The sequence below is a fragment of the Zootoca vivipara genome, chromosome 5, assembly GCF_965207765.1.
Source record: "Zootoca vivipara chromosome 5, rZooViv2.hap1.1, whole genome shotgun sequence".
Lineage (NCBI taxonomy): Eukaryota > Metazoa > Chordata > Lepidosauria > Squamata > Lacertidae > Zootoca > Zootoca vivipara.
In genome coordinates, this window is record NC_142588.1 from 4,882,804 (window position 1) to 4,909,474 (window position 26,671).

At 41.5% G+C, this 26,671-nt stretch overlaps 1 protein-coding gene across 12 annotated transcripts in view; it reads left to right on the forward strand.

Annotated features, from left to right (window-relative positions):
- The window catches only part of PACSIN2 (protein kinase C and casein kinase substrate in neurons 2), a 47,101-nt gene that overhangs the window by 5,069 nt on the left and 15,361 nt on the right, over positions 1-26,671 (forward strand). For 9 of the 12 annotated variants that reach the window (XM_035137711.3, XM_088669436.1, XM_035137706.3 and 6 more), the window contains exons 2-7: positions 12,527-12,638; positions 19,266-19,422; positions 20,826-21,061; positions 22,161-22,316; positions 23,786-23,961; positions 26,114-26,234. In XM_035137711.3, the coding sequence (XP_034993602.2) occupies positions 12,579-12,638; positions 19,266-19,422; positions 20,826-21,061; positions 22,161-22,316; positions 23,786-23,961; positions 26,114-26,234 (906 nt within the window). In that variant the 5' untranslated portion in view covers positions 12,527-12,578. Of the gene's footprint in view, positions 1-4,989; positions 5,075-12,526; positions 12,639-19,265; positions 19,423-20,825; positions 21,062-22,160; positions 22,317-23,785; positions 23,962-26,113; positions 26,235-26,671 lie in introns of those variants that run through there. The other 3 variants (XM_060275145.2, XM_088669437.1, XM_088669433.1) reach the window with 1 other exon arrangement.

Genomic DNA, 26,671 nt, shown 5'->3' on the forward strand with positions numbered 1-26,671 from the left:
TCCTCTCCCCCACCCCAGGTTCCCTGAAATTTGCTTTGCAGAGTCTCCAACTCTCAGGGAGGAAAAAAGAAATGGGAAATACTGTTAGGTGAGTGAAAGGCAGGCTGACACTTTTGCAATTTTTAATCCCATTTATATTTCACCTTTCCTCCAAGGAGCTCAAGGTGGCATACGCAGTTTCTCCCACTTTCACATTTTTTCTTTGCAACTACACTGTGAAGTAGGAACCGCTGAGAGGCAGTAACTGGCCCAAGGTCAATCAGTCAGCTGCATGGCTGTGTGGGGCTATGGACTCTATTCTCCCAGAACTCTAACCACTACACCAATTCTTAAACATGAAACCCACAGTACTGTACTGCAAATAATTCTGGACAGGGCTATATTTAAACTATAATGGTCGATTCTTCTTATATATTCCCGAGAATACAGTTCTTGCTTTAAAATAAAGCACCCATACTCTGACCCAGGAAATAGCAGTAAGATCATGTTACAGGCTGCTTCTAAATAGTTTTGCCCTCAGAATTTCTTCACAAAATAGTGTGGAAAGAATATGTTGGGAAAATTAAGCTCTGTTTCCTGTTAGGCTGCATGCCACATATTCTTATCCCCTTTGGTAGGTTTTAGGGCAGATGAAAAACCTGCTTCCCTTATCTCAGACTTGCAGAACTACCTCATAGAATGAAATAACCAAAGCCCCAAACATTAAGATGAATGCCTGTAAGTGCAGAGATTTCTAGCAAAAGACAGAGATAAAGAAGAAATGCAATTGGCATGTGAAAGCCAATTGCTATCTAGTGTTCTACTTTGCAGAAGGTGTCGTTCTACTTTTAGGCACCTGGTTGTGGATAGGTAATGGTAGTATCAGTTCAGATGCGAGCTGTGCAGACTCTGGTTTAGGGTATCAGCAGAGGAAGTAGTACTGTGAACAGTTTATATTAAAGAGCCGTGTTCTTATATTGAATACAATGCCACAATATATTGGGATGCCTTTCTAGCTTAGATAAGGTATAGACTGTAGAATTCAAAGTAGCACTAGTGAGATTTGACCTATCAGTGCAGCCTTTCTGCTTGCCAGACGGAACGCTCTTCCTTCTACCCATCTGTGTGCTGTTCTGGCCCCCGAGAGTCATCTAGTCCGACCCCTTGTGATGCAGGAATCTAGATCATACTCTGCAGAGGCCATCCAAACTCTGCTTAAAAAACTACCATGGAAGGAGAGCCCCATTGCGCTAGCAGGACTTATTGGACTGGCTCCTGTTAGTGCAAATATTTAGTAGACTCTGGGCCGGAATCTGTATCTTTCTGTAACTAAGCCAATTGAAATAATCACATATTCTTCCCCTGCCTCCATGTACCTCCATTTCTCCCCTTCCTCTGTTGCCCTGTGGGGCCCTTCCAACTCTACAATTCTATGATTCTGTGATAACCAGCACCAGGTGATTAGGGGAGCTGGGAGAACACAGAAATATTAAACAATAATCCTGAATTGATTGATTATATAATAAACTAATTCAGACAAAGTACAGGGGAAAATACTTTTTGAAAACTAGGTATCTCTTCCTTTCAGACTAAGATGGTTATTAATGAGCCCCGAGGGAGACCACCTTAGCTTGAATATTGGGAGCTAGATGGTTGGCAGCTCCCCAGGATGCGAGTCTCCTCTCTTCTCACCTAGCCCAACCTCATGCAATGTAGGAATCTCAACTAGATCATCCATGGCAGATGGCCATCCAACCTCTGCTTAAAAACCTCCAAGAAATGAGTGTCCACCACCTTGTACATAAAGATGGATGGATTTATTTTTTTAAGAGCAAAAGGTGATAATGGTGAGGGATGCTAACCTCTCTGCAGATTCCTTCAGTAGCACCTTAAAGACCAACTAAGTTTTTATTTTGGTATGAGCTTTCGTGTGCATGCACACTTCTTCAGTGGTATCTGAAGAAGTGTGCATGCACACGAAAGCTCATACCAAAATAAAAACTTAGTTGGTCTTTAAGGTGCTACTGAAGGAATTTTTTTATTTTACTTCGATCCAGACCAACACGGCTACCTACCTGTAACCAGATCTCTGCAGATTGTCTTCCTGGGACTCAGCTATACATCTGCAAATAAAATGTTTTAAGTGTAATATGCAACGTGACACTAGATGGCAAAAATTCAACGTTTGTTTGTTTTTTTTAAAGCATTTTCAGAATTTTTAAAATATGTGTGTATTTTCCACTCTGGACACTTTAAATTTCAGCCAGCTCTGCGGTAAACTCATCTAAGAAGAGAAATGTGTTTATTTGTTTGTTTGTGTGTGTGTATGCAGGGGTGCAAAGAGGATTCAGCTCTCTCTTTGATCAGATTCCTCGCCCACTCAGTCTAATTAAGAGCACTGTCTTACTTGAAAACAAAATTCTGCATCCTCAATGTATTACTAAAACTGAACATATTGTGGCATTCCAGTTAATGTATTTTTAAATAAACCACCATAAGGCATTCTGTGATTGTCTTCCTTTGCTTGTCTAGTATGGTATTGCAGTTTTCACTGGGGCTTTAAAACTTCCCTTTTTGTTGCAAGTGGGGTTGCTGTTTATGAATAACAGATAGACTAACAGTACAGGATATCCCATGTAAATCTGTCCATTCATTAAGACCATCTTCTTAGGCCCTTCGGGGGGGGGGGGGTAGGCAGGTGTTCAGGGCTTAGGCTTCTTCGCTGGTACTGTCCCACTAAGGGAATACCCTCCTAAGAAGCACTTCTTTGATGCTGCTGACTCATTTTTCAGGCTACAACAAATCGGTTTTCATTGATTGGTTTTAAACCTTGTATTCATTAATTTATGTTTCTGTTCGTTTTATTATTTGTTGGTTGCTTGGATGTTGGCAAATGAAAAGGAAAGAATAATTTAGCACAATTGTTTCTGGATCTTGGTATTTGAGGGGTGGGCAGGATAGCCTTTTTATGGAATATAGTCTGTATCTAGTGAATATATGTATGGGTTCAGTATTATTTAGTAGCTGCTTGAAATCCTTCAAGCTGCAGGGGAAAAAAATGCCTGCATAATGTTGGTGTAACCTTGAGCTCCTGCAGACTTTTTTTTTTTAAGGCATTATCTTGTGATCTTCATCAAAGTACTGTATGTAATTATAAAGATGATGACGTAAAAGAAACTCCTTCATTGTTAGTCTTCATGTGTGTGCGTTTGAACAAGAAAAATAGTATCAATTGGTGCTGTTGATCGTAATATATTTTTTAAAGATTAACCATTCTATGTGGAAAAGTAGAATTCATTAATATCTAGGGAATAAGGAGGTATCTCATCACCTTGTCTTATGTTGACTGAAAATTGGATTTATAATTTGTAAGACTAGCTGTTGTTAAACTGTTTGTGAGTTGCCTAGGAGGTAGTGGCTGGGAAATGAAATAAAAATTAGGTACAATTCCTTTCACTATATGTGCACATAATAGGTATAACATAAGATCTGCTGAGTAATTCTTTGTCTAACCGATTATATTTTTTGTTTCTTAGTTTCAGTTATTTTCATTGCTTGGGAGAGGCAAGTTAGTGCAGAAACTGCAGTATATAAGCATTGAAAAACAAACAAACAACCTTTTGGCTGGTGGGGGAAGAGATCTGCAGTATGAAAGAATGACCTTATCTTGAGCTACAAGGAGTTTAGCTGCCAACAGGAAATGATGAAATGTGCCGTGAGAATTCTGTTTTCAGAACACTGCAGGTATTACAGTTCTGTTAGGAGAAGACAGGCACAGGGTTCATAGATCTACATGATTATGCAAGCATGTGAAATTGGGAAGAATGTGAAATGTTTAAGGTATTTGTAAGAAGATAGATGGTATTGCAAACTTAGTTTAAAATTATTGGCCTAACAGAAACCTCACATATAGGATAATAGATCAAATGCTAAATATGAATTAGTGTTGGTGTGACTGCAAGCACTTTCGTCTAAAATAGAAGGTCAGGTATTAGTTCTTTGTGGATTTAGTTAATTGCAAGTACATTATATTTGTTTTTAATGGGATACAGTATTGCCTGTCTCTGGTGTTACCGTTTCATTACCTGTGTTTCTTAATTTGTTGTTATCAATATCATGTTTGGCATAAGGGGCATTTTTTATCCAGCTAAGGTAGCCAAGGCTTTTCCAGAATAGTTATGTCCCCATCAAAGATAGAACTGCTGTATAATGTCAAGTTACTTAAGGCTTCCTAGTTTCTCAAAGCAACATATATAGTGAGTCACAATTATTTCAAAATGTTTTCTTTCCTTCACTTTAGAAATTCAAGTGATATTCTGATTTGCCACTATTAAAAGAAAAACGTAGTAACAGGAATTGAGGGCCAAAGAAGTTTTGTAAACTTTTCAAACTTTAATACCTAGTTATCTGGACCAGCTAAATAGGTGTTTGTTTTTTTGAAATTTATGATGCTGGTATCTTCTGTTGATAGTTTAGTGTTTTTGTGGATTAGGTTTTGTTAAGCTAGTATAGATTTTTGTGGGGTGGGGTGGGGAGGCATTGAACAAATTTTAATGAAATTAAAAGTTAACATTTGGAAAGGGCTTCTTAAGGTTACCAAAAGTATATATGAGTTTCAGTATTGCATTAAATTGGGAAGCAAGGGATATTGATGAATAGTAGATGGAAAAGTAGTGTTATTGTTGTTAGGGAAAACTCCGGGTGCAAGACTGCTCTGCCACCCGGCTCATCGGGCACGAGCCCTTGGTCCACTGCGGAATGAAAAGGAAGGAGTCCAGCCACCAAATAGCAAAATAGCAAAGTTTACTACTGCGCAGCAGGTTCAAGCCAAGACTGAACACCAGGAGTTGGGTGACAAGAACTTTTAAAACGTCCCACCTCAATCCCATAATACAGTTCGAAAGCATCATCACCACATCACTGTTACATAGCTAAAACATCAGAAAAGGGGAGGTCAACACAGCATTAACATTTTGGTAATTTCCGCCCTCACTCTTCCCCTCAGGTGGGCAGGGTTTGCGACATCGCGCGAGGCTTACCTGGAACCGATGCCACCCACCTGCTCGGGTTGGCCTATGACCTGCCACCTGGCCAGGTAGGGCAAAGGACGCCTGGCCCGGGGTGTGTGTGTGTGTGGAGATCAAAGAAAGTAGGCTGTGCAGTGGTCTGTATCACGGCGGTGGCGTGGGGGGGGGGCCTGCGGGCGCATCCACGGCCGTCGCTTGGCGGGGGGGCACTCTGCTTGGCCCATAAGGACCTTAGGCGCCTGGGAGGAGGCCGCACAGCGGCCTGTATTGCAGCGGTGGCGAGTGGGGGGGGCTGCGGACCATCTACGGCCGCCGCTTGGTGGGGTGAGTGTGCTCCGCTTAAGCCATTAAGGGCCGTAGGCGCCCTGGATGAGGCTGTGCAGCGGCCTGTATCGCAGCGGCGGTGCGTGGGGGGGGGCGGGGGCCCATCCTTGTCCACCACTTGTCCGGGGGGGGGGTTGGACGCTCTGCTGGGCCATTAAGGGCTGTGGGCGCCCGGGAGGTAAACAAGATTAATATAAGATAATGACTGAGGGTACCGATAAGCGTTATGGTAATTACCAGGAGGAAATCCTTGAGTACTTACAAGGGAGGAACAATAAGATGCAGGTTTGCATAGTCTATCACCTGGGTGAGTCCGGAGGGATGCAAATGGTTGGTGATATTCTAAATGGGTTTAGGATTTTCCAGGAACATTTCAGCTAGCCATTCCAACACAGAGACTGAAAACAGCCTCTACCAACCTAGTTTATCCCATGATACCTGAAACAAAAAGTTTCCACCCACCCACTTAAGACACCAAGGAAGTTGCTGTTCATATTTCCTGCAGAAGGAAGCTCTATATGAAGTGCCTATCAGGAAGGCCCTATCTCTTGAACCTACCAGGCTAGCTTCCCTTCCTAGTTAGCAAACAAGAAGCACTGATCTTGATGTTCTAATAGGTTCATATGGGGTGTAGGTGGTCCTTTTAAGTGGCTTGACCCCAAACGTTAATGGCTTTGAAGTTCATTGCAAGTGCTTTGAATTGAGTCTGGAAGCAAATAGGTAACCAGTGCAGCTGAACCGGAATGGTGTAACATAGTCTGAGCCTTTTTCTCTCTCTCAACACCCAAGCAGCTGTATTCTGTACCAGCTGAAACTTTTGGACAATGCAAATTGCATTGAAATTGGATGCCACAAGGGCAGGAGTCACTGTAAGAAAACAGCTTTATCTAGATAGGGTCACAGCTATCTAGATAATTGGAGAATTGACTTGAGCCAGTAAATGGTGCTCCTATTCATTGTCACACCACCTGTGATTTCACCGATCATATCTTATTCAGGAGGACATCAAGCTGTGGACTTGGTCTTCCTGATGTGGTCAACTAGTAATGAACAGTTGGCCAGAAATAAAAAGTTCCAAACTTAAGCTCTGATGACATTGTGTGGAGTTTTGCTTGGCATGCAGTGCTGTGCTTGTGAAGGAACCCTGTTCATACACTGGTTGCACAACAAGACATTGCAGACTGGCCAGGACCCAAAGAGTTTTTAGGTGTGTCCAGCTGAATTTTTTTACTTTCAGCACAGGGCACTGAAAGCAGAGGCTGCTTTTTCAAACTCATTAATTTCACAAGAGACGAATAGTGTGGCAGCTTGGAGGATGGGTTCCTATTTGAGAAAGACATGCTCAAAGCACCTCTGGGCATTTAGAACTAGTTGCATTGCTGTTTGGATCTGGGCCATAATGTGTAATTTTTTGCATATTTTAATGAGACTACATCTTAAGGAAACTGGTATTTTTCATGGCAGTTTATGTTGGATGCTAATTCCCTGTGATGCTTTCCAGAATATTGAGTGAGTAATTAAAGAAATGGATTGTAAGACATGGGTGTGGAACCTGTTGTCTTTCCAGATCCAGATGGCGACCGTTTCAGGCACATCCAATTGACGTGCCATCACTGACGCAGGAGAACTTTTGGACCTGGAGGAAGGCGTAACGGGCAGCGCCAATGCTCGTGGGCCGGGAAAGGAACCCCTGTGTGAAATGGTTGCCCACTGACCATGCTGGCTGGAACTAATGGGGGCTGGGAGTCCCATTGAGAACCGGAGGGTCACAGGTTTCCCACACTTGCTGTCAGATCATGCCTTAAATGGGGTGGTGGTGGTATTTTGTGAAGCAGTTTTTGTACCTAATGCGCTGCATCCTAAATTGTATTCCTGAGCTCCACTACTGTGTTCTGCCCCTGAGAATTTTCACTAGAAATATGCTAGCTTGCCTCCACAAATGTATTTGTATGTCATGAGGAACTTACTGTAAGTATTTTGTTTGGGTCTAAGATGGTGGCGCTGCGGGTTAAACCACAGAGTCTAGGGCTTGCCGATCAGAAGGTTGGCGGTTCGAATCCCTGCGGCGGGGTGAGCTCCCGTTGCTCGGTCCCAGCTCCTGCCAACCTAGCAGTTCGAAAGCATGTCAAAGTGCAAGTAGATAAATAGGAACCGCTACAGCGGGAAGGTAAATGGCGTTTTCGTGTGCTGCTCTGGTTCGCCAGAAGCGGCTTAGTCATGCTGGCCACATGACCGCCGTACGCCGGCTTCCTCTGCCAATAAAACGAGATGAGCGCCGCAACCCCAGAGTCATCCATGACTGGACCTAATGGTCAGGGGTCCCTTTACATTTACCTTTAAGATGGTAGGCTTGGGTAGATCTGCTCATGGTTCAGGTAGAAAGATGACTGCCCAGGAGGAGTCATTGAATGATGCTTCAAGGCTTAAATTGTTCTTAGAAAGTTGCTTCTGATCTGATGGTATTGTCTTAGAAACAGTTTTAGGAGGGGGAAGTGGTGAGGAAGCAGTTTTGGGACAAGGAAGTGGTGCAGATTCTGCCTTTAAATGTAATCAATAGAAAGAAGTCAGTTTTTCAAACTGAATTTTGTCAAAGTGAAAGCATTGTCCTCTAGTGTGAAGTGTCTGTTGTAATCAACTTTGGATGTTACTTAAAACACTTTAGAACATAGATGTGTGTATCAAAGTTCAGTTTAAGTTCAGCTAATCTGCCTGGATCTTAAAACATCACATTAGCATGGGAGACTATTATGTAATAGGGTCATGCAATCAGCCAGGCAGGGAAATGTTTTCCTGTAAAATAATTCTTCATTACTTAATCCTAAAACCCTTGCAGTCAGGTTTTGAGTATTGGAGCATTACAACTATGTTCAAACATGAGCTAAAGCAGGCACAGGCAACCTTGGCTCTCCAGATGTTTTGGAACTACAACTCCCATGATCCCTGACCACTGGCCCTGTTAGCTAGGGATCATGGGAGTTGTAGTTCCAAAACATCTGGAGAGCCAAGGTTGCCTATGCCTGAGCTAAAGCATGTTTGGTCACGGTCATTGTGGTTAAAAATCATGACTTGCAGGCAACTTGCTGGTAAGTTTTTAATAGCCTTAACTGAAGCTAGGCTTCTTGATTCAAGTATCTGATCAGTTTTATTCTATCCAGTTAGTAAAGTGATGCCTTTTTGAAGCTATTGAAATTTTGTTTGTGTGGGTATTGCATTTCCTAGAAACCAATGCTGTCATTATTTATCAAATAATCATTGAAGAGACTGATAATGCACTGGAAATGCCAATTAATTTATTTCCACATCATCAAATCATGGTTTGCAGTGCTTTGACACCACATTTTCTCAGCCAAACTTACACCTGTAGTACTATTTCCAGGTAACGTGTTTGGCATCTTGCTAATACTTTTGAGGTATATTATATTTACAAGCCAATCCTATGTGTGTTTGAGCTGAAGCAGTTCTTTGTAAATATGCATATAATTGCAACATTATTTTCCCAGTCTGATTTCTAGTAACTTCAGTATCTTTTAAACTTATGGAAAATATTATTATTTCACTTTTAACAGTTGTAATGGCGTCACTGTGGTATTGTGGCGTGGCTGTCTTTGGGTGTGTAAGTTGGTAACTAATATAGATTAGGACATTCTGTGTGTAACCCCCTGATCCTATACAGATAATTTCCTAAAGTTCTTAGAAATATCTGGCTGATCATTAGGAGATAGTCATTAAGGCAACCATTATTAGAAGCCCCCTCAGAATGATGCTGTGTCATGATATGGTGGCATTCCAAGGAGAAAAATGTGGCTGTTGAGATTGAGATGAGCACCACCATTGCCAAAGTAAGTCGCCCCCTCTTCAAAAAAACCTCACATGTTTGTCCCTCCTGTTTGTTTCTCCCCCCAATTCTGAGCCAATGTTTCCCTGAGCTTTGCATGTGTTCCATGTGGGGCATTGCCATAGCACAGGGGACTGGCTGCCCTCATAATGTTCTGCCGCTCTCCTGCTCTCTCTTCCCAAAGATGCCCTTGGCTTCCAACCTTGATGGTTTCAGTTTCCAGCGTGAGCTCAACGGTTTCAGTGTTTTGGGTGAGACTTGGAAGGCTAGCAGCTTAAAGGGAGGCTAGGTGATTTAAAAACTTGAATGTTCCTTGAAGCAGTCCAAAAGAATCAATAGCTGTCCATTGTTCAAAATACTTTTCTTCTCCAAAGTTGGCGGTATAGCATATAGATGAAGAAGAAAATGCAACTTTGTGGTGGTTGTTTTTACAGTCATGTGGTTTACAAATTATAAATTACCGGTATGTGGCATAAATAAGAATGGTAGTTTTAAATCTGTTGTCAAGCCTTTTGAGCACCTGGTGATGTAAGTTAATTATTTTTAGTATTCTAAGAATGAGTGAGATGTACTTTCCCTTTAAGATACTGAATTCATGTCCACTTGTTTTTTATACAGCTTTGTTTTGTGAAACTGAGTCTAAATGTGCCACAGCTCCCACATTTTAAAAAAGCAGTCTGGACTATTAAGGATGAAACACAATCAAGTTATGCTTCTCTGCTGCTGTAGAGATAAATGCCAGATCAGTTGCTCTTGTGCTGAGTGGGGGAAGGCAAAGCCAATTTCTTTAATCAGATATGTTGAGGTACTGGCTGTTCTTCTAATCATTGTATTGTAGAAGACTGGGGTGAGTCATCGCTAGCGTAATGTTGGTATTTTAGTATCTAGTTTATTTTTTAAAAGTCCTGTGTGAGTAGAGATTTTTTCTGGTGTAGTCGTTGCTATGACTTCATAATATTTCCCCAAATATGCCTGTTCTTACTTTCTCACCATGTAGCATCAATGCTGTGTACAAACCTTAAAATTAATATTAGCATAACTTGATGTGTCATGAGAAAATGCTTTATTCAAAAAATATTGTGACTTGTCTGATTGGAAAGAGTGTGTGTCTTCATTGCTGTATTAACCACTCCCAGTTTCCCTTGCCATGTAAACATTACAAAGTCATAGGCTGAATTCGGAAAGGTAAATATTTCCATAAGGTGGGTCTTCAAAGCCAATTTATTAAAAACCAAAGGGCATTATATAAGTTTGAAAACTTTGGAGGTTTAAATGGTTTCCTCATCACAAATTAAAATTTAGGACAGTAGAAATTTAAATAGAGTCAAGGCTGCTATGGGTAAGCTCTTTGCTGTCTATCTCTCAGCTTTCTAGAGTTGCCTGGCTAAAATTTGAAAATGTTGGTGGTAGCAGTGTAATCCTTAGCTAGAACTCAGCATGGAGGTTTGCCTATGTTTTGGTCTGTATGAATAGCAGTTTTCATGAGATGCACCTTGTTCTGCACTTGATATCTAGGTGTACTTTTGTAATTGAAAACCATAAAAACACTTTCCTGTATGCATTGAACAAATCTTTTAGGCAATTTGGTTCAAGTCTGTTCTGTGTGAACTCAAATTTAAGGGGTTTTGCTAAGCATTTTGCTTCCAAAAATGGCATGCATTGATGCATCTGGGTGGTGGTGGGATGGTCAACAAAGAATGCTTGGCAGCAAAAAATGATTTCTGCAAGTAGCTGGAATATAGTCAACCTGAGCACATGAGGAAAGGAGGGGACAAGAAATCCTTAATGATGCCATTTAGAATTAGAAAACAACCTTGTCTATTTTCTAGGGAGCCTAAGTTAACTGCTGTAATGTAACCTTACTGGTACATTGGCAACTGGATGTTTGTATTCTGACTGTATAAGCTCAAAGACCTGCTTGCCCCTAGACCTGTTGGCTTTGCCTGGAGACTGGATGTAAAACATGTGACTTTGACTTTGTTTACACATAACGCTAAACCAGTGATGGCGAACCTATGACACGCGTGTGAGACGTGACACGCAGAGCCCTCACTGCTGGCACGTGCCCCATCGGCCCATTCGGCTGTTGTTGTTGTCCCCCCCCCAATTTGTTCTCCCGCTTGTCTCCGTTGTCTCTGCTGTTAAAACCCAGATCCTTTTGTTGTTGTTGTTGTTGTTGTTGTTGTTGCTGCTGCTGCTAGCCAGAGATTGTTTTTTAACCCTTTCTGTGCTGTTTTTTTCTGGCGCTTTGGCAGACTATGATTGGGTGTAACAGTGTTCATTTTTTAACCCGTTCTGTGCTGGTTTTTTTGGCGCTTTGGTAGACTATGTTAGTTCCAGAAAAGGTATTATTCGTCATTCATTTCTGTTCTCCCCCCCAAAAGCAAAGCAACTTTTGCACCCCCCAAAAAAACCCTCCAAAACTTTGGTCAGCAGCTCCCCCCAAAAGCTCAACAACTCTGGGCACTTTGTGATACATAAGGGGTTTTTGTTTTGTTTTGTTTTGGTAAAATAATTCATTTTTGGTTTATTAACAATTATACATTTTTGTTATTTAAACTATAAATATTGTGAAATTATGGTTTTTTTCTCGAAGTGACACACCACCCGAGTTATGCTTGGTTTTTTTGGCGAATTTTGACACACCAAGCTCAAAAGGTTGCCCATCACTGCGCTAAACCAAACTGTGGCTTAATGTGAACATGCTTGCTTTCTGGGAGGAGATTACACCCACTCTGCTTCACTCTCGTCCTTTTTTGGTCAGTTCAGCATGGCACTAAGCCTGGGTTTGGCTTATCATCCATGGGTGAGCTGTCTGCTCCTTAACCACCTTCTGCAGAGAAGGTTTGTTACTGGGTACAGACTGTGGTTAAGGAGAAAGAGCTTTACCACCAGATGATACGTAAATCCAAACGTTGACTTAGCTGCAGAGGAGAAAAGTGGATGAGTGAGCTCCTTTCTTGGAGCCAGCCTCTTTGTACAGTCCTGGTAAAAGTCATAGTTTGACTTACCGTAACATGTGAACCAAGCCATTAACTTGATATTTCTCCTGAGTATTTTACTCTTCTGACAGTTCAATCCTGCCAGATATGTCTCTGTATCTATATAGTATAGTATAGTATAGTATAGTATAGTATAGTATAGTATAGTATAGTATAGTATCTATATAGTATAGTATCTATATAGTATAGTATAGTATAGTATAGTATAGTATAGTATAGTATAGTATAGTATAATATAGTATATAAAACATAAAACAGATACAGTATGGCTCTCTCGACACGACAAACTTACAGTCATTCTTTAAAAATGTACAAGTTCAATTATTTGTTCAGCTGATCTTTGTATTTCCTCTCTACAGACTTTGAAGAACTGATATTTACAAGACTCCGGATTGCACTGGGTGTGTAGAGATGTCTGACTCGTATTATGATTCTGTTGGAGAAGAGGTTCCTAGTGACAGCTTCTGGGAGGTAATTAAGAAAAAAAACGAAACAATATGTTTTTTAAAAGTACAGGTTGCACTATAAGAAATCCCAAAATCTGTATTAGAGCAACATTTTTATTAGACCAAGCAAAATACCATAAAAGAGTGTGCTGGCTTTTGGCTTCTCCAGAACTTGTCATCAGGCTGGATGGTAAATGTATTATGTGCCCTGAGTGCTCGTGTTCGGGAGGTGGGGGAACAGCATTTTCTGGATGGGGTTGCACTCCCTTGAAATGAGCAGCCCACAGGTTGGGCTTTGGTCCTGGATCCAGCATTCTCACTGGAGGCTCTGGTTGCCTCAGTGGCCAAGAGTGTCATTTTCCAGCTCCAGCTGGTTCACCAGCTATGGCCTCCTTTGGACAGAAATGATTCTGTGCTCCCTGCTCTGGTAACTTCCAGGTTGGATTATTCCAGTGCCCTCTATGTGGGGCTGTCACTGAACTCAGAAACTTCAATTGGCCCAAAATGCAACTGCTGATGTTGCATTTAGATTGCATATAAACTCTGTTTTAAAACAGCTGTATTGGTTGTCTCTCTTTTATCAGGGTTTCAATTAATTGGTTTAAGGAATTATTGGATTAAATACTATACAAAATGTGTAAATGGATTAAATCATGTCCTAGTCTTTTTTCCGCCTGTGTTTTGTCAGTTCAGTATTGACTTTAATTTTATACTTTACATAAAAAATATTATTTATTGCTTATTATTGTCCACTACCCTTCACTCTAAGGTCCTAGGATGGGTTATAACATTAAAACACATTATTAAAAACACATGAGCCTACAATTTTTATCTGCCTTGGTTAAAAAAATACCCCAAACCCCCCACTTGGAGTTGCTGGCAAGCTGTGCTGCTCTCACAAGTTGTGTAAGCCTTGGCCTGTAGAGCCTTCGGTTTCAGAAATCTAAGGTCAGGTCTCTATTCATTCGGAGAAGTTGTTGACTTAATTCAGGGGTCAGCAACCTTTTTCAGCCGTGGGCCGGTGGTGGGCCGGACTATATTTTTTTTGGGGGAAATGAACGAATTCCTATGCCCCACAAATAACCCAGAGATGCATTTTAAATAAAAGGACACATTCTATTTGTGTAAAAACACGCTGATTCCAGGACCGTCTGTGGGCCGGGTTGAGAAGGCGATTGGGCCGCATCCGTCCCATGGGCCTGCGGTTGCCTACCCCTGACTTAATTCTTTACTGTGAAATATTTGGGAAAGATACCTGTTTCAATTAAGCTGACTAGTGCTGTTCCACTTGTTCATTAATCATCAGAAGTTTGGGTTGAGTGGTAAAGTTGTCAAGTTGTCAGGTTATTCTGGATAATGAAATCTCTCTGAACTGGGTATCTGACCAACAGAATGGCAATTTAGGTTTGATAAGTAACTGAAACGGATTTACATTGGAGGAGAAACCTCTAACTTCCTGCATACACTGGTGGTGACAAACCTGAAAAGAGATATTGGAGTCATTATAGATCGCACAATGAGAACAGTAACTTGCTATGTGACACCTGTGAGGGATAATTAGGAAAGGGAAAAGGGGAAATAAATTGCCAGTATTGTAATGCTGTTATACACTTTGATTATATGACCATTTTTTGAATACTTCTATGACCACATTTGGATTACCACATGGGGTGAGGCAGGGATGAAGTATCCAAGCCATAGCCCAATGTACTGTTCTCAGAAAGGCTATTGTGAAGCTAGGTAACTTGCAAAAAAGGGCAACCAAAAGTATCAAAACCAAAAGCCTCCACAACATTTAGAATTTAGGTGATGCAGAGGAAATGATGGAGATTTATAGAGTTATACTTCATGTGGAAAATTCAATAGATAAAACTGCATTATTAAGGGAGTGGATGGCGCTGTGATCTAAACCACTGAGCATCTTGGGTTTGCCAATCGGAAGGTCAGCAGTTCAAATCTGCCCGATGGGTTGAGCTCCCATTGCCCTGTCCCAGCTCCTGCCAACCTAACAGTTCGAAAGCACACCAGCACAAGTAGATAAATAGGTACCGCTGCGGTGGGAAGGTAAATGGTGTTTCCATGTGCTCTGGCACTTGTCATGGTGTCCCGCTGCGCCAGAAGTGGTTTAGTCATGCTGAAGCGAGATGAGTGCCACACCCCATAGTTGCCTTTGACTGGACTTAACTGTCCAGGGGTCATTTACCTTACCTTTACCTTTTTTGCCCCGGTGAGCAACCTGGCCTCTGAGTTCTGCACCAGCTGGAGTTTCCAAACTGTCTTCAGAGGCAGCCCCACTTATAACACATTACAGTAATCCATCTAATGTTGGGGAAGGTAACAAGTAGAGCTTGTGATGTTCTGCACTTGGTCACAATAGCCATTGGCTGGAAGTGAAAAGAGTTCCGCTGCTCATTCCACGTACCAAATGAACTTCAGAATCTATCCTTGGGATTGCTTTTCAGACTGAGATTTTTAGAAATCATTTTGATATGACATAAATTGTCTGCTATTTTAAAGAGAGGGCCTACTGAATGTGTGTAAGCCCTTGGTCCATGTCAAAGTAGCTTTCTGCATGCTGGTTATAACACAAGTAGAGACTGATACCAGATGTAGTCTACAAAATAACTAAATGGGGGAGACCTTTATTTTTTAAGCTTTTGTGGGAAGAAACTTACCTGGTGGAAAGCTGAATTTTTCTCTTTTCTCCATCAGCTGCATTTATAGATATGCTAGCAAAATTTCAAGATTCCGTTTGCTCCTAACTATAAAAAATGCCGCTGTTAAAACTTAATCTCCAGCTTTCATGTTCTGCTACTAGGGATAAAAATGTGAAGGTTTTGAAATATTGCTACATTAGATTTGCACATTTCATTTTCTGCTTAAGTGAACTGTCGCAAAGAGGTATTTGCCTCTGCGTATGCTAAGCACGGGAAACCAACTGATAACATCTTCCTGCTTAGTAAAAACAAAGTATGGTTAATTTTTTGGATCTTCTTTGTGAACAGTGCTTTGTTCAAATTTTGCTTGCCGGATTGCAAAGATTTAAAACTATAAAATGCTCTCGGAGGCTATTTTCCACTAGAAGCATTTGACCTGAAAACAAATGACACATTCTTTTATCTTTAGCAGCCAAGCAGAATAAATTTCCCAGTAGGTCCCGTCCCCCCGCAACCTCAGTTATATTTGCATAGTATCATCATGGCCCATTGTTTCTTTTTTTACACTAGATTCCTGTTTTGCAGATAGAACTCAGACTCTATTCAGTCATCACGACAGATCGTGGTGCTGGCAAAACAGAACCAGAAAGTTCAAAACTATGGTGAATTATGGTTTGCAAACCATTTGTGGTTTGCTGTGATGTCCAAATTGGCAAACCATATTTACACCTGTTGTTCTGCCTCCAGAAAATAATTTGCTATGACCCAAGTGCTGAGAGGATGGAATACAAAAGCAGATGTACTGGTCTGGACCATACATTGCCTGTTATTTGCATTGCAAGCTTATCCTACTGCTTTCTGGCTTGTCTAAATCGAGCCTTAGGTTCTGCTTGTGTGGGCACAACCATTTGTCTTGAGAATTTGTCAATAACTTTGCTATTGTAGGAATTATGCAGCTTTTAAATATCAGAGGCATGTCTTTATATAAAAACTTTTTGAAAGTTACTAAAGTGTGCTCATGATTGCATTTTTATCTCTGACTTGCATTTACCGTACTTTTCCATGTACCGTATAAGATGAGGTTTTTTCTTCTTCTCAAAATTAAAGTTAAAAATGGAGGGGGGGGTTCGTCTTACACATGTGTAGTGCAGAGGGGGGACGGGTGATTGGTTGCAGCTGTGAGCAGGATCTTGCGATTGGGTGAGTGAATGGTGTCTGCTGCAAGGGCTGCTTTGTCAATTGGGTGGGTTTTTGCGGTTATTTGCGGATGTGTAGAGGGCTGTTTTGGATTGCCTGCCGTTGCTTGCGATTGTTAGCATTTCAGTTGGGTGAGTGATTTTCGGCATCATCCCCCTCAATTAGCAACTGGGCATCCCCCCCCCCGGCAAAAAAAGAACTCTTGTCAATCCTCCCCCCAAAAAACCTCAACAACTTTGGGCAATCTCCCCCCAAAAAGCTTGACAACTCTCTGCCATCTCCCCCCCCCTTTTTAAATCAGGGACAGTGATCTACTCACAGAATGAAAAACTGGCAGTGATCTACCCCTCTTGAAATCGTGCGCGGATAAAGGAAAGAGGGAGGGGGTGGGGCTGAATGCTCCTTTTCACCCACGGACGAAAATGAGTCTGCGATTGACTTCTGACAACCAGGGGTCGACCTGTCGGTTGGACATCCCTGCTTTAAATTTAGTCCCCCCCAAATAGGGAGCGTCTTATACATGGGGGCGTGTTACACACGGGAAAGTACGGTAGTTTGGCTACAATATTTAATTATCTTCTTCCTCCCCCCCCCCCACTCCAAGGCCATACAAGTTAATTTCCTGTGAAGTTCCCATGAAACCCTGCCTGCAGTTGAAGTTCAATCCAGTAACCACCTTCACGGTTTATATAGGCAGCTTCCATTGCACTTTCCACTTAAATGTGGCTTACATAAAGATGCCACAGGTCACCAGTGAATCTTAGCAATACAATATAAGATTTAGTAGATACAGAGTAAATAGCATTAGGGATTTGACTGCTGTGTGCGTGAGGATAGTGCTAAAAGCAGATTGTTTACAAAAGGGTTTCCCCTTCTGAAAGCATCAGGTGATACTGTTCCGTATAAGCTGTGCCAGTTGCAAACGTCACTTATGATGTTCTCCATATTAAGTGGAAATACTTGCAGGTGTTTTGCCAGAAGGGAATGCACAACAAGGATATAGTGTCTGTCTTGAGGTTCGCAAGACAACAGCTTCATTTGTAAGTGAGAATATTTGGCAGATGTATTTGTACGCTAAGAGGACTTCAAATTTCACTCCTGTAGGGCGTCTCCTGTGATTCGTGGCTGCTTCTCTCCTATTCTACGTGGCATTGCGAATGCAGAAACTGCAAGGGCTCAGAATACCTTTTAGTAGCAGTGATAGTCTTAAGCTTCACTTTCCTTCCCCTTTGAGGGTTGCCAACTGTATGAATTTCTTTGCAAGGAACACTATGTCAAACCATGTCTTAGTGCAAACTAGCAAATGTGCACGTTTGCTCCTACAGTCATTTTGCTGCTGTGCTATGTTAAGCCACAAGCCCGGGTTTGGACGACACACTAAGCCGAACCATAGCAGCGTGCCTAAGGGCAGTTTTTACCCTTTTCTGTGGCTTTAGAGGCAGGTCTGCATGGCGGGTGGGTGGGGAAGTAATTGGATGGGGTGAGAGACCCTAAGGGGGTTGTTGCCGTGGCTTTCAAATCTCGCAGAATGAAGCTGTGATCTCCCCAGAGTTTTGTCATTTGGTAGCTACAATGAACTGGTTGACCGGGTGGACTCTGGGGAAGTGGTGCAGCATGCTGGAGGCTCTCAGGAAGCTGCAATAACCTCCCCCAAAGTAGTCCTGTTTGGCTCCTAGGTGACTGGCAGAGTTAGAAACAAGCAGTACTCTCACTCCCCGATCAGTCCTCACAGTTCTGCTGCCCACCCCATATACCCTTGGAGCTGATGCCTGTGCTCTTGCATGAGGAAAGGACAGTGGACCAACCTTTATTCAGGACAGGGTAATAATAATAATAATAAATAATAATAATAATAATAATAATAATAATAATAATAATAATAAATAATTCATTATTTATACCCCGCCCATCTGGCTGGGTTTCCCCAGCCACTCTGGGCGGCTTCCAACAGAAGTATTAAAATACAATAATTTATTAAAACATTAAAAGCTTCCTTAAACAGGGCTGCCTTCAGATGTCCTCTAAAAGTCTGGTAGTTGTTTTTCTCTTTGACATCTGGTGGGAGGGCGTTCCACAGGGCAGGTGCCACTAACAAGAAGGCCCTCTCCCTGGTTCCCTGTAACTTGGCTTCTCGCAGCGAGGGAACCGCCAGAAGGCCCTCGGCCCTGGACCTCCGTGTCCGGGCAGAACGATGGAGGTGGAGATGCTCCTTCAGGTATACTGGACCGAGGCCGTTTAGGGCTTTAAAGGTCAGCACCAACACTTTGAAATGTGCTCGGAAACGTACTGGGAGCCAATGTAGGTCTTTCAAGACCGGTGTTATGTGGTCTCGGCGGGTGCTCCCAGTCACCAGTCTAGCTGCCGCATTCTGGATTAGTTGTAGTTTCCGGGTCACCTTCAAAGGTAGCCCCACGTAGAGCGCATTGCTGTAGTCCAAGCAAGAGATAACTAGAGCATGCACCACTCTGGCGAGACAGTTCGTGGGCAGGTAGGGTCTCAGCCTGCGTACCAGATGGAGCTGATAAACAGCTGCCCTGTATACAGAATTAACCTGTGCCTCCATGGACAGCTGTGAGTCCAAAATGACTCCCAGGCTGCACACCTGGTCCTTCAGGGGGACAGTTACCCCATTCAGGACCAGGGAGTCCTCCACACCTGCCCATTTCATTTTTGTATTTAACCTAATAATGATTGTCACATTTCTAGGAACAGAAAAACAATTGGTTTCCATTTTAAATAAGAGGTTGAATTTGTTGCAGTAGGTGTGTTTATATAAATGTTTCTGTCTCTCTTTTTAGGTTGGAAACTATAAGCGGACAGTGAAACGCATTGATGATGGTCATAGACTTTGCAGTGATCTTATGAACTGCATTCATGAGCGTGCAAGGATAGAAAAGGGCTATGCACAGCAGCTCACTGAATGGGCGAAAAGGTGGAGACAACTTGTAGAAAAGGGTAAAGGGAACTTTTGTCTATTTTGCATGTTTATGTTTTCTGTATTGATGTCAGTGCAAGTCCACTTTATTACTTTGGAGATCTTAACGTGTTACTAGGAAGCACTGAAAAATGTACAGTAACCCTGGATACCATCCTTTTTCCCAAAATGTCAGTGAGTAGCTGTTTGTCCAGATTTCAAAATCCATCCATCTTTTTTTAAAACACAAGTGATTTGGTACGTAATTTACTTAAGTCTAGCTATCCTTAATTAAATTAGCCCTCTGTTTTAAAAAGGCAAAATAATGGAACCCAACAAGCTATGAAAAACACAAATATAGGTCCTGGAGTTGATTTCTAAGAAGGTTTTAGAGGGGAAAAATAAACTGAATGCAAGTTCAATCATAATGGGTAGCCTACTTAAAAATATACCTGTTATATCAGGCATCCCCAAACTTTGGCCCTCCAGATGTTTTGGACTACAATTCCCATAATCCCTGACCACTGGTTCTCTTAGCTAGGGATCATGGGAGTTGTAGGCCAAAACATCTGGAGGGCCGCAGTTTGGGGATGCCTGTGTTATATCCTTGGATCAAAGGGCCAGCTACTGCCCTCAGACAGATACAGATCACATGGAAATACCGTAAATAACTTGATGTTTGGGGAAACTGTTTTTGGAATGCATATTTGTATCTATCATCTGCTTATAACTCTAGCCCATTATCTTAGAGGCTATTGTTCTCGAATTTATAGCAAGCTTCTCACAGTGTTACGAGCTTTTATCATCTTGGCTTGCATTTTTTATGCTTATTTTTATTTAGCAGACCATTAGGTATGTGGGAGAAAGGGTTCCCTGATTCTTTTTTTGGGTACGGATCGATAATTAAAGAGTATTGAAGTTTATCTGACCAGTCTTATGGTGTTGCTGCTTAATGCCAGGTTGGTGTTATAGGATTTGTCATATAGGGTTTGATCCTGATTAAAAGAACTGACGTAGCCTACGTTACTGAAATGTTGGTGGGTGATCTAGAAGGCATTGACCACCCTCCTGCATTTCAGTCTCTGCATGGTCTCAGATGGTGTGTTAAGGACCCCCTGGCTTATTCTGGGGAACCACAATATACAGACTAGGTGTTGTCAGGCCTCTGTATGTTCACAGTAAACCATTAATTGCTTTATTGTGAAGTGAATGTAGTCACTATAGTCCAGGCTTCCTCAATCTCGGCCCTCCAGATGTTTTTGGTCTACAACTCCCATGATCCCTAGCTAGCGGGACCAGTGGTCAGGGATGATGGGAATTGTATTCTCAAAACATCTGGAGGGCTGAGGTTGAGGAAGCCTGCTATAGTCCTCCCTTAAAAACTCAGGATAGTGTGAGAAAAATAACTTCGTTTGCTTCTTCTTTTTTCAATCTTTGTGTTCAGGGCCACAGTATGGTACCGTTGAAAAGGCTTGGCATGCATTTATGTCTGAGGCTGAAAAGGTGAGTGAACTACACATAGAAGTAAAAAGTGCCCTAATGAATGAAGACTTCGAAAAGATAAAGAACTGGCAGAAGGAGGCATTTCACAAGCAAATAATGGGTGGATTTAAGGAAACCAAAGAAGCTGAAGATGGATTTAGGAAAGCTCAGAAACCATGGGCCAAAAAGCTAAAAGAGGTAAGTGATTGTTATGTGCAGGATGTTCCTTGCAACTTTGTCCACTATTCCTCCTCTCCGTGCTCTTGTATCCATGCTGCATTGGGTGCTTTCACATAGAATCATAGAATTAAAGTGTTGGAAGGGACCCCAAGGGACATCTAGTCCAACCTCCTGCAATGCAGGAATCTCAGCTAAAGCATCCAGGACAATGACCATTCAACCTGTGCTTAAAAACCTCCAGTGACGGAGTCTGTCACCTGAGGGAGCCCACTCCACTGCTGATCATGTCCCCTCCTTGCTTTCTGGTCTTTGAAGCAGAGAGACACAGTAGGCTGGACTGACCCCAAACTGAAGACTGTTGATCTCTTTCTAGTAAGAACTGAATGTTGCAGAAGGACATCCTTGCATCCAGTTCTCCCTCTTCTTTCACACCCCCCCCTGCCCATAGTGTGCTGTTTCTTGATTGGAGAATGCAGCAGGGCCCTTTGCCTTCCTCAAGAATATCTTCTTTCCTCCTGGTGAGAGTGAAAGTCAGTAATGAAGTAATGTTGCAGTTGGCTCCACTGCTATTTTTCTCCCTCTCTAAGAAAATTGCGGCCAATGCTCATTTCCCTCTGGTCTCAAAGCCACAGAGAGCCAAACGCGCTTAAGTCCTTGACTACAAGTTTTCGTTGTATCTGTAGATTGGAAGTAGCCACTGAAGTCTCATTTCCGTCTTGTATGAGCAAACAATTCTGCAGTGTTTATGTGCTTGCAGGGTAGCTGCTCACACATATGCTTCCCCCCTGCAAACATATATACTAACTTTTGGGTGTCCAGGGGCAGAGCCAGTGGCATACCTCATGATGGGGTAGGACCAGTAACAGGGCTGTGTTAACTACACAAGGACCACTTCACATTTGTAATGTGTGAAACGGTATTTATTGGTGCCTCAATTTTGCTCCTTTATTAAACAATCACTGTACTTTTCAGCAATATAATGATCAGGCTATCTAAATATATTTTGATACTTCCTTGAGTCCTACAACAATATTTTCCCTCAAACTTTCTAATCTATGGTGGGTGCTTATAGTGATGCTGTACAAAGATGAAATAATTGTTGAAACATGTCACTTAGGTCGAAGCTGCTAAGAAAGCATATCATGTAGCCTGCAAGGAAGAAAAGTTGGCCGTATCCAGAGAGACTAATAGCAAAGCTGACCCAGCCCTGAATCCAGAACAACTGAAGAAACTGCAGGACAAAGTTGATAAAAGTAAACAGGATGTGCTTAAGGTAAACTGTGTGTTACTCTGAACACAGGACTTTACAAGCATTTCTTCCAGGGTGGAAAAATGGAAATACTACTCTGTAGATTAGTAAATATAAGTGACCCCAGCACAAGGGTAAAAAATTGTCATCTTCTGTCTCATATTATTAGTATCCTTATTCTATTCAAATTAGGGTATTTGGAGTGTACATGTGCACATTTTCACTCTCTCTTTGCTGTTCAATTATATGAAGTGTTCTTCTTTTCCTGTTGTATTCTAGATATGCCAGTAGCATTGTGTGTGTGTGTGTGTGTGTGTGTGTGTGTGTGTGTGTGTGTGTGTGTGAACTATGTATTGCACCTCTGAGAGTGCTCCAACAATTCTTTGGTGAGAGAGCCCCAGCAGAAATTTGAAATCCTAGAAAATGCAACAGAGGAAAGCATGGAAATAGATAGTCTGTTAGACCTTTAAAATTCCCCCTTCTAAGTTACTTCCAAAGTTACCCACTTCCATTAGCATAGAAAAAGACCACATTTGGTAAGTTAAACCTGGCTTACTTAAAAACTCTGCAAAGAAAAGAGCAGCAAGAAAAGACATTGAAGCACAAAGATGGTCGGTTCACATGGTGGAAAGAGAAAGATGATAGAAAGTGGAAGACCGAAGAGTTTGGTAGTCCTTCCTCCAAGGTGAGGGTGTCTTTCCTAGCTAAGCCTGGGACGACTGCTTCCTCTATGGTCTTAACCCCTCCATGCATTAAGTAGAGTTTAGCATGTTGGTTATATGAGGCTAATTTATTCCACAGGATTAAGGGCTATACATATTCAATTTTTTAATAATAATAATAATAGGTAAAGGTAAAGGGACCCCTGACCATTAAGTCCAGTCGTGACCGACTCTGGGGTTGCGGCGCTCATCTCGCGTTATTGGCCAAGGGAGCCGGCGTACAACTTTCAGGTCATGTGGCCAGCATGAAAAAGCCGCTTCTGGCAAACCAGAGCAGCACACGGAAACGCCGTTTACCTTCCTGCTGTAGCGGTTCCTATCTATCTACTTGCATTTTGACGTGCTTTCGAACTGCTAGGTTGGCAGGATCTGGGACCAAGCAACGGGAGCTCACCCCGTCACAGGGATTCGAACCGCTGACCTTCTGATCAGCAAGCCCTAGGCTCAGTGGTTTAACCCACAGCGCCACCTGGGTCCCTGGGTCATGTATTAATAATAATACATGACGATAAACTATGCTTTATCACACAGCCGGAGACTGAAGTGAGGCAGTCAACACCCAACTAGAACTGTGCTAATGGGAGACAGTTTGCCAAACTTGAGCCAGGATATCTTAGTGGCATCCACCTGTAGACCTAACCTTAGTTTAGCTCATCTGTGAGCAATCCAGTGCAGCAAGGTTAGTCTTGCCTGTGCCATAGCCAGCTTGTTCAGACCTATTTCCCCAATTAGCTTATCTGATTTGGATTTTTTTGTTTGTTTGTCTTTAAGACGAAAGAAAAGTATGAAAAGGCTCTGAAAGACCTGGACAATGCAACACCTCAGTATATGGAAAATATGGAGCAGGTTTTTGAGCAGTGTCAGCAGTTTGAGGAAAGACGAATCCGTTTCTTCCGAGAAGTGTTGTTGGAAGTTCAGAAACATCTTGACTTGTCTACTGTTCCAGGGTAAATGTGTAAGATGAAAGCCGTTGGATACAAAAGTTGTCTTCATGTGAAATAATTTAACAGTAAATTATGCTAGCATAGTTTACTATTTAAAGAATATAGAATTGGGGTGACATAACCTATATTCAAACATTTTTCTGTTGAATTTACTGACTTCTGAAGAAGATTATGAGAAGACACTAACCTTGTTGTGATTTTCATTTAAAAAGCTACCAGTGATGTTTCTCTGAGTGTTTTGCTTTAAGAGATCTTAGTTGATTTGGTTAAATCTGCATAAATTTGAAGATTCAGTAAGAAAAAAAAAGTCTTCTTAGGAAGCATGCAGCGTCATGAGTGTAACCCTCCTTTGTGAAAGAGAAGGAGGTATGCTGCTTCCAAAAAGAGGTCTCCCACCACAGTTTTGTTAGCACTTTTTGAAACTGCTTGTTTGTTTATTAAGTAGAAAGTAACAATAAGAAAACATGATGTTGACAAGCTAGGAACAGAATGGTAAATATTAATAAATGGGATTTAATTTAGTTAACAATACTAACAGGCTTATTAAGGAATAAATAAATAATAAAACATAAATATAATAATTATAAATACTATTAAATGCATATGCTTTATAACATTATGATAATGGTCCACCCCAAACTTTATCCTCATAACATTCCCAAAAGAATGGTTTGTTTGTTTGTTTGTTTATTACCCCACCCTTCACTACAAGGTCCAAGAATGAGTTACAGCAGTTTATTTATAGAATATTAAGATTGGTTTTAAACAAATACAACCCAAAGGTGAGTCCCCTGTGTGGGAGATATAGATAGATAGAGTATTTTATTAAAGTACCTTTAATAAAGTAATTAAAATAATTTTAAAAATTAAGCAGGGCAATGTTATATAGGCTTTAATAGATTAATCAGTTAGAGGGTTGTAAAGATCAACTTGAGTGAGTTTATGATAATGGGAGGGTAGAGCAGGCATAAGCAAACTCGGCCCTCCAGATGTTTTGGGACTACAACTCCCATCATCCCTAGCCAACAGGACCAGTAGTCAGGGATGATGGGAATTGTAGTCCCAAAACATATGGAGGGCTGAGTTTGCCTATGCCTAGGGTAGAGGGTATTTTCTCTAGAAAAACATCCAACTCTTCCTGCTGTCAGCCTCTTTCTGTCTTCACAATTGTTAGTGGTGAAGTACTGGCTGCAAAATGGAATAATTCCATATAGCTTTTAACACACTAATCTTTCCAGTGAGGAAAAACCAATTGTATGATAGTGTTATATACAACCTATCCTATCCCCAGAGACAGGTAGGTAAAGAAATTAAACTCTTAAATACTTCTAAATACAATTGGTCACTGAAAGATGCCCTTGCTCACACCCAGCTTCAAAGTGTTTCCCCCCCCCAAATATTATTCATCAACTGCTTATACTCCTCTAGAAAATATGTTTAACAGCTAAAACACATGCACCAGATTTTATTTTATTTTGCTTATTATTACTTGATTAAACTATAAAGTAAACTTCATGTTTTTAGGATTTTTCTCCCCCTCAGTTATCAGGCTAAAATGGATGCAGATATGTTGCTAGACTCAGTTTTATCACTGAAGCGTGCTTGCAGTAGTGCAAGCACTGACCCATTCCCCTTGTTAGTAAAAACAACAACCATCCTGTGTGTTAAACATTTGTCAAATGTTTCTCTCTGCTAGTTCGTATTTAAGTAGTAATACCATATAGTAAGTCTGTTGGTGCTACAGTGAAATGCCTAGTAGATGTGCAGATCTAATAACAGAATTCACCTTGCCCTTGGGAAATACTCTCACAATAAAGTTTGCACTAATTTTACAGTTGATCTGGTTTGTGTTTTCCATCCAGATTGACTAATGTGGGTTGAAGCAACAAAGTTATCTCTCTTTTAGCTGATGATGAATATGTTTAACTGCATATAAGAGGCTAATATTTTTGTTAAAAAAACGGTATGAAAATATTTATCAGCTGTTTATAGATCTGATTAAAAAGATCTTACTCCTTTTTCTATCTACTACATGTCTGTATTGTACTGAACTTCATGCAGACGTTATATAAGAATACCTAGGCAAAACATTGTATAGTTGGAACCTTTCTGATTTGCTCATTGCAACTTTAAATCAGCATGTATTCCTTAACAGCTATAAAAATATCTATCGTGAATTGGAGCAGAACATCAAAGCAGCAGATACTGTTGAAGATCTGAGGTGGTTTAGAGCTAATCATGGTCCAGGCATGTCAATGAACTGGCCCCAGTTTGAGGTAAGGACTTGATCTTCTATTGCAGCCTTTTCCTGGTTAGACCAGAAAATGGTGCCGGCATGCCCCCCTTAGTGGGGTAAAAGGCACCTACATCTGCCATGGCTTCCACACTCTCACGGAGGGAAGCTCTTTGTGACTCTCCTCTCTTCTGAATGGATGGAAGGAGGGTGGCTGTCATCCAGAGAAATGTGGGTATGTTGAAGGAGGCATGTTCAGTGTACAAGAGGCTATGCTAGTGCAAAGAGGAACTGAGTAAGAATAGCAGACTAATTTTGAAATAATAATTACTGGACATTTGCCAGGTACCATAGGAGGGACTGGTGGGCAGAAGGCAACCCCTGTGGTAACGTTTCTGTATTCAGAATTAACCAGCAGTTTTATTGCTCTGGTTGTGACTTAGCTAGTTGAGAGATTCTCCCTCGGAATCTTGATCATGT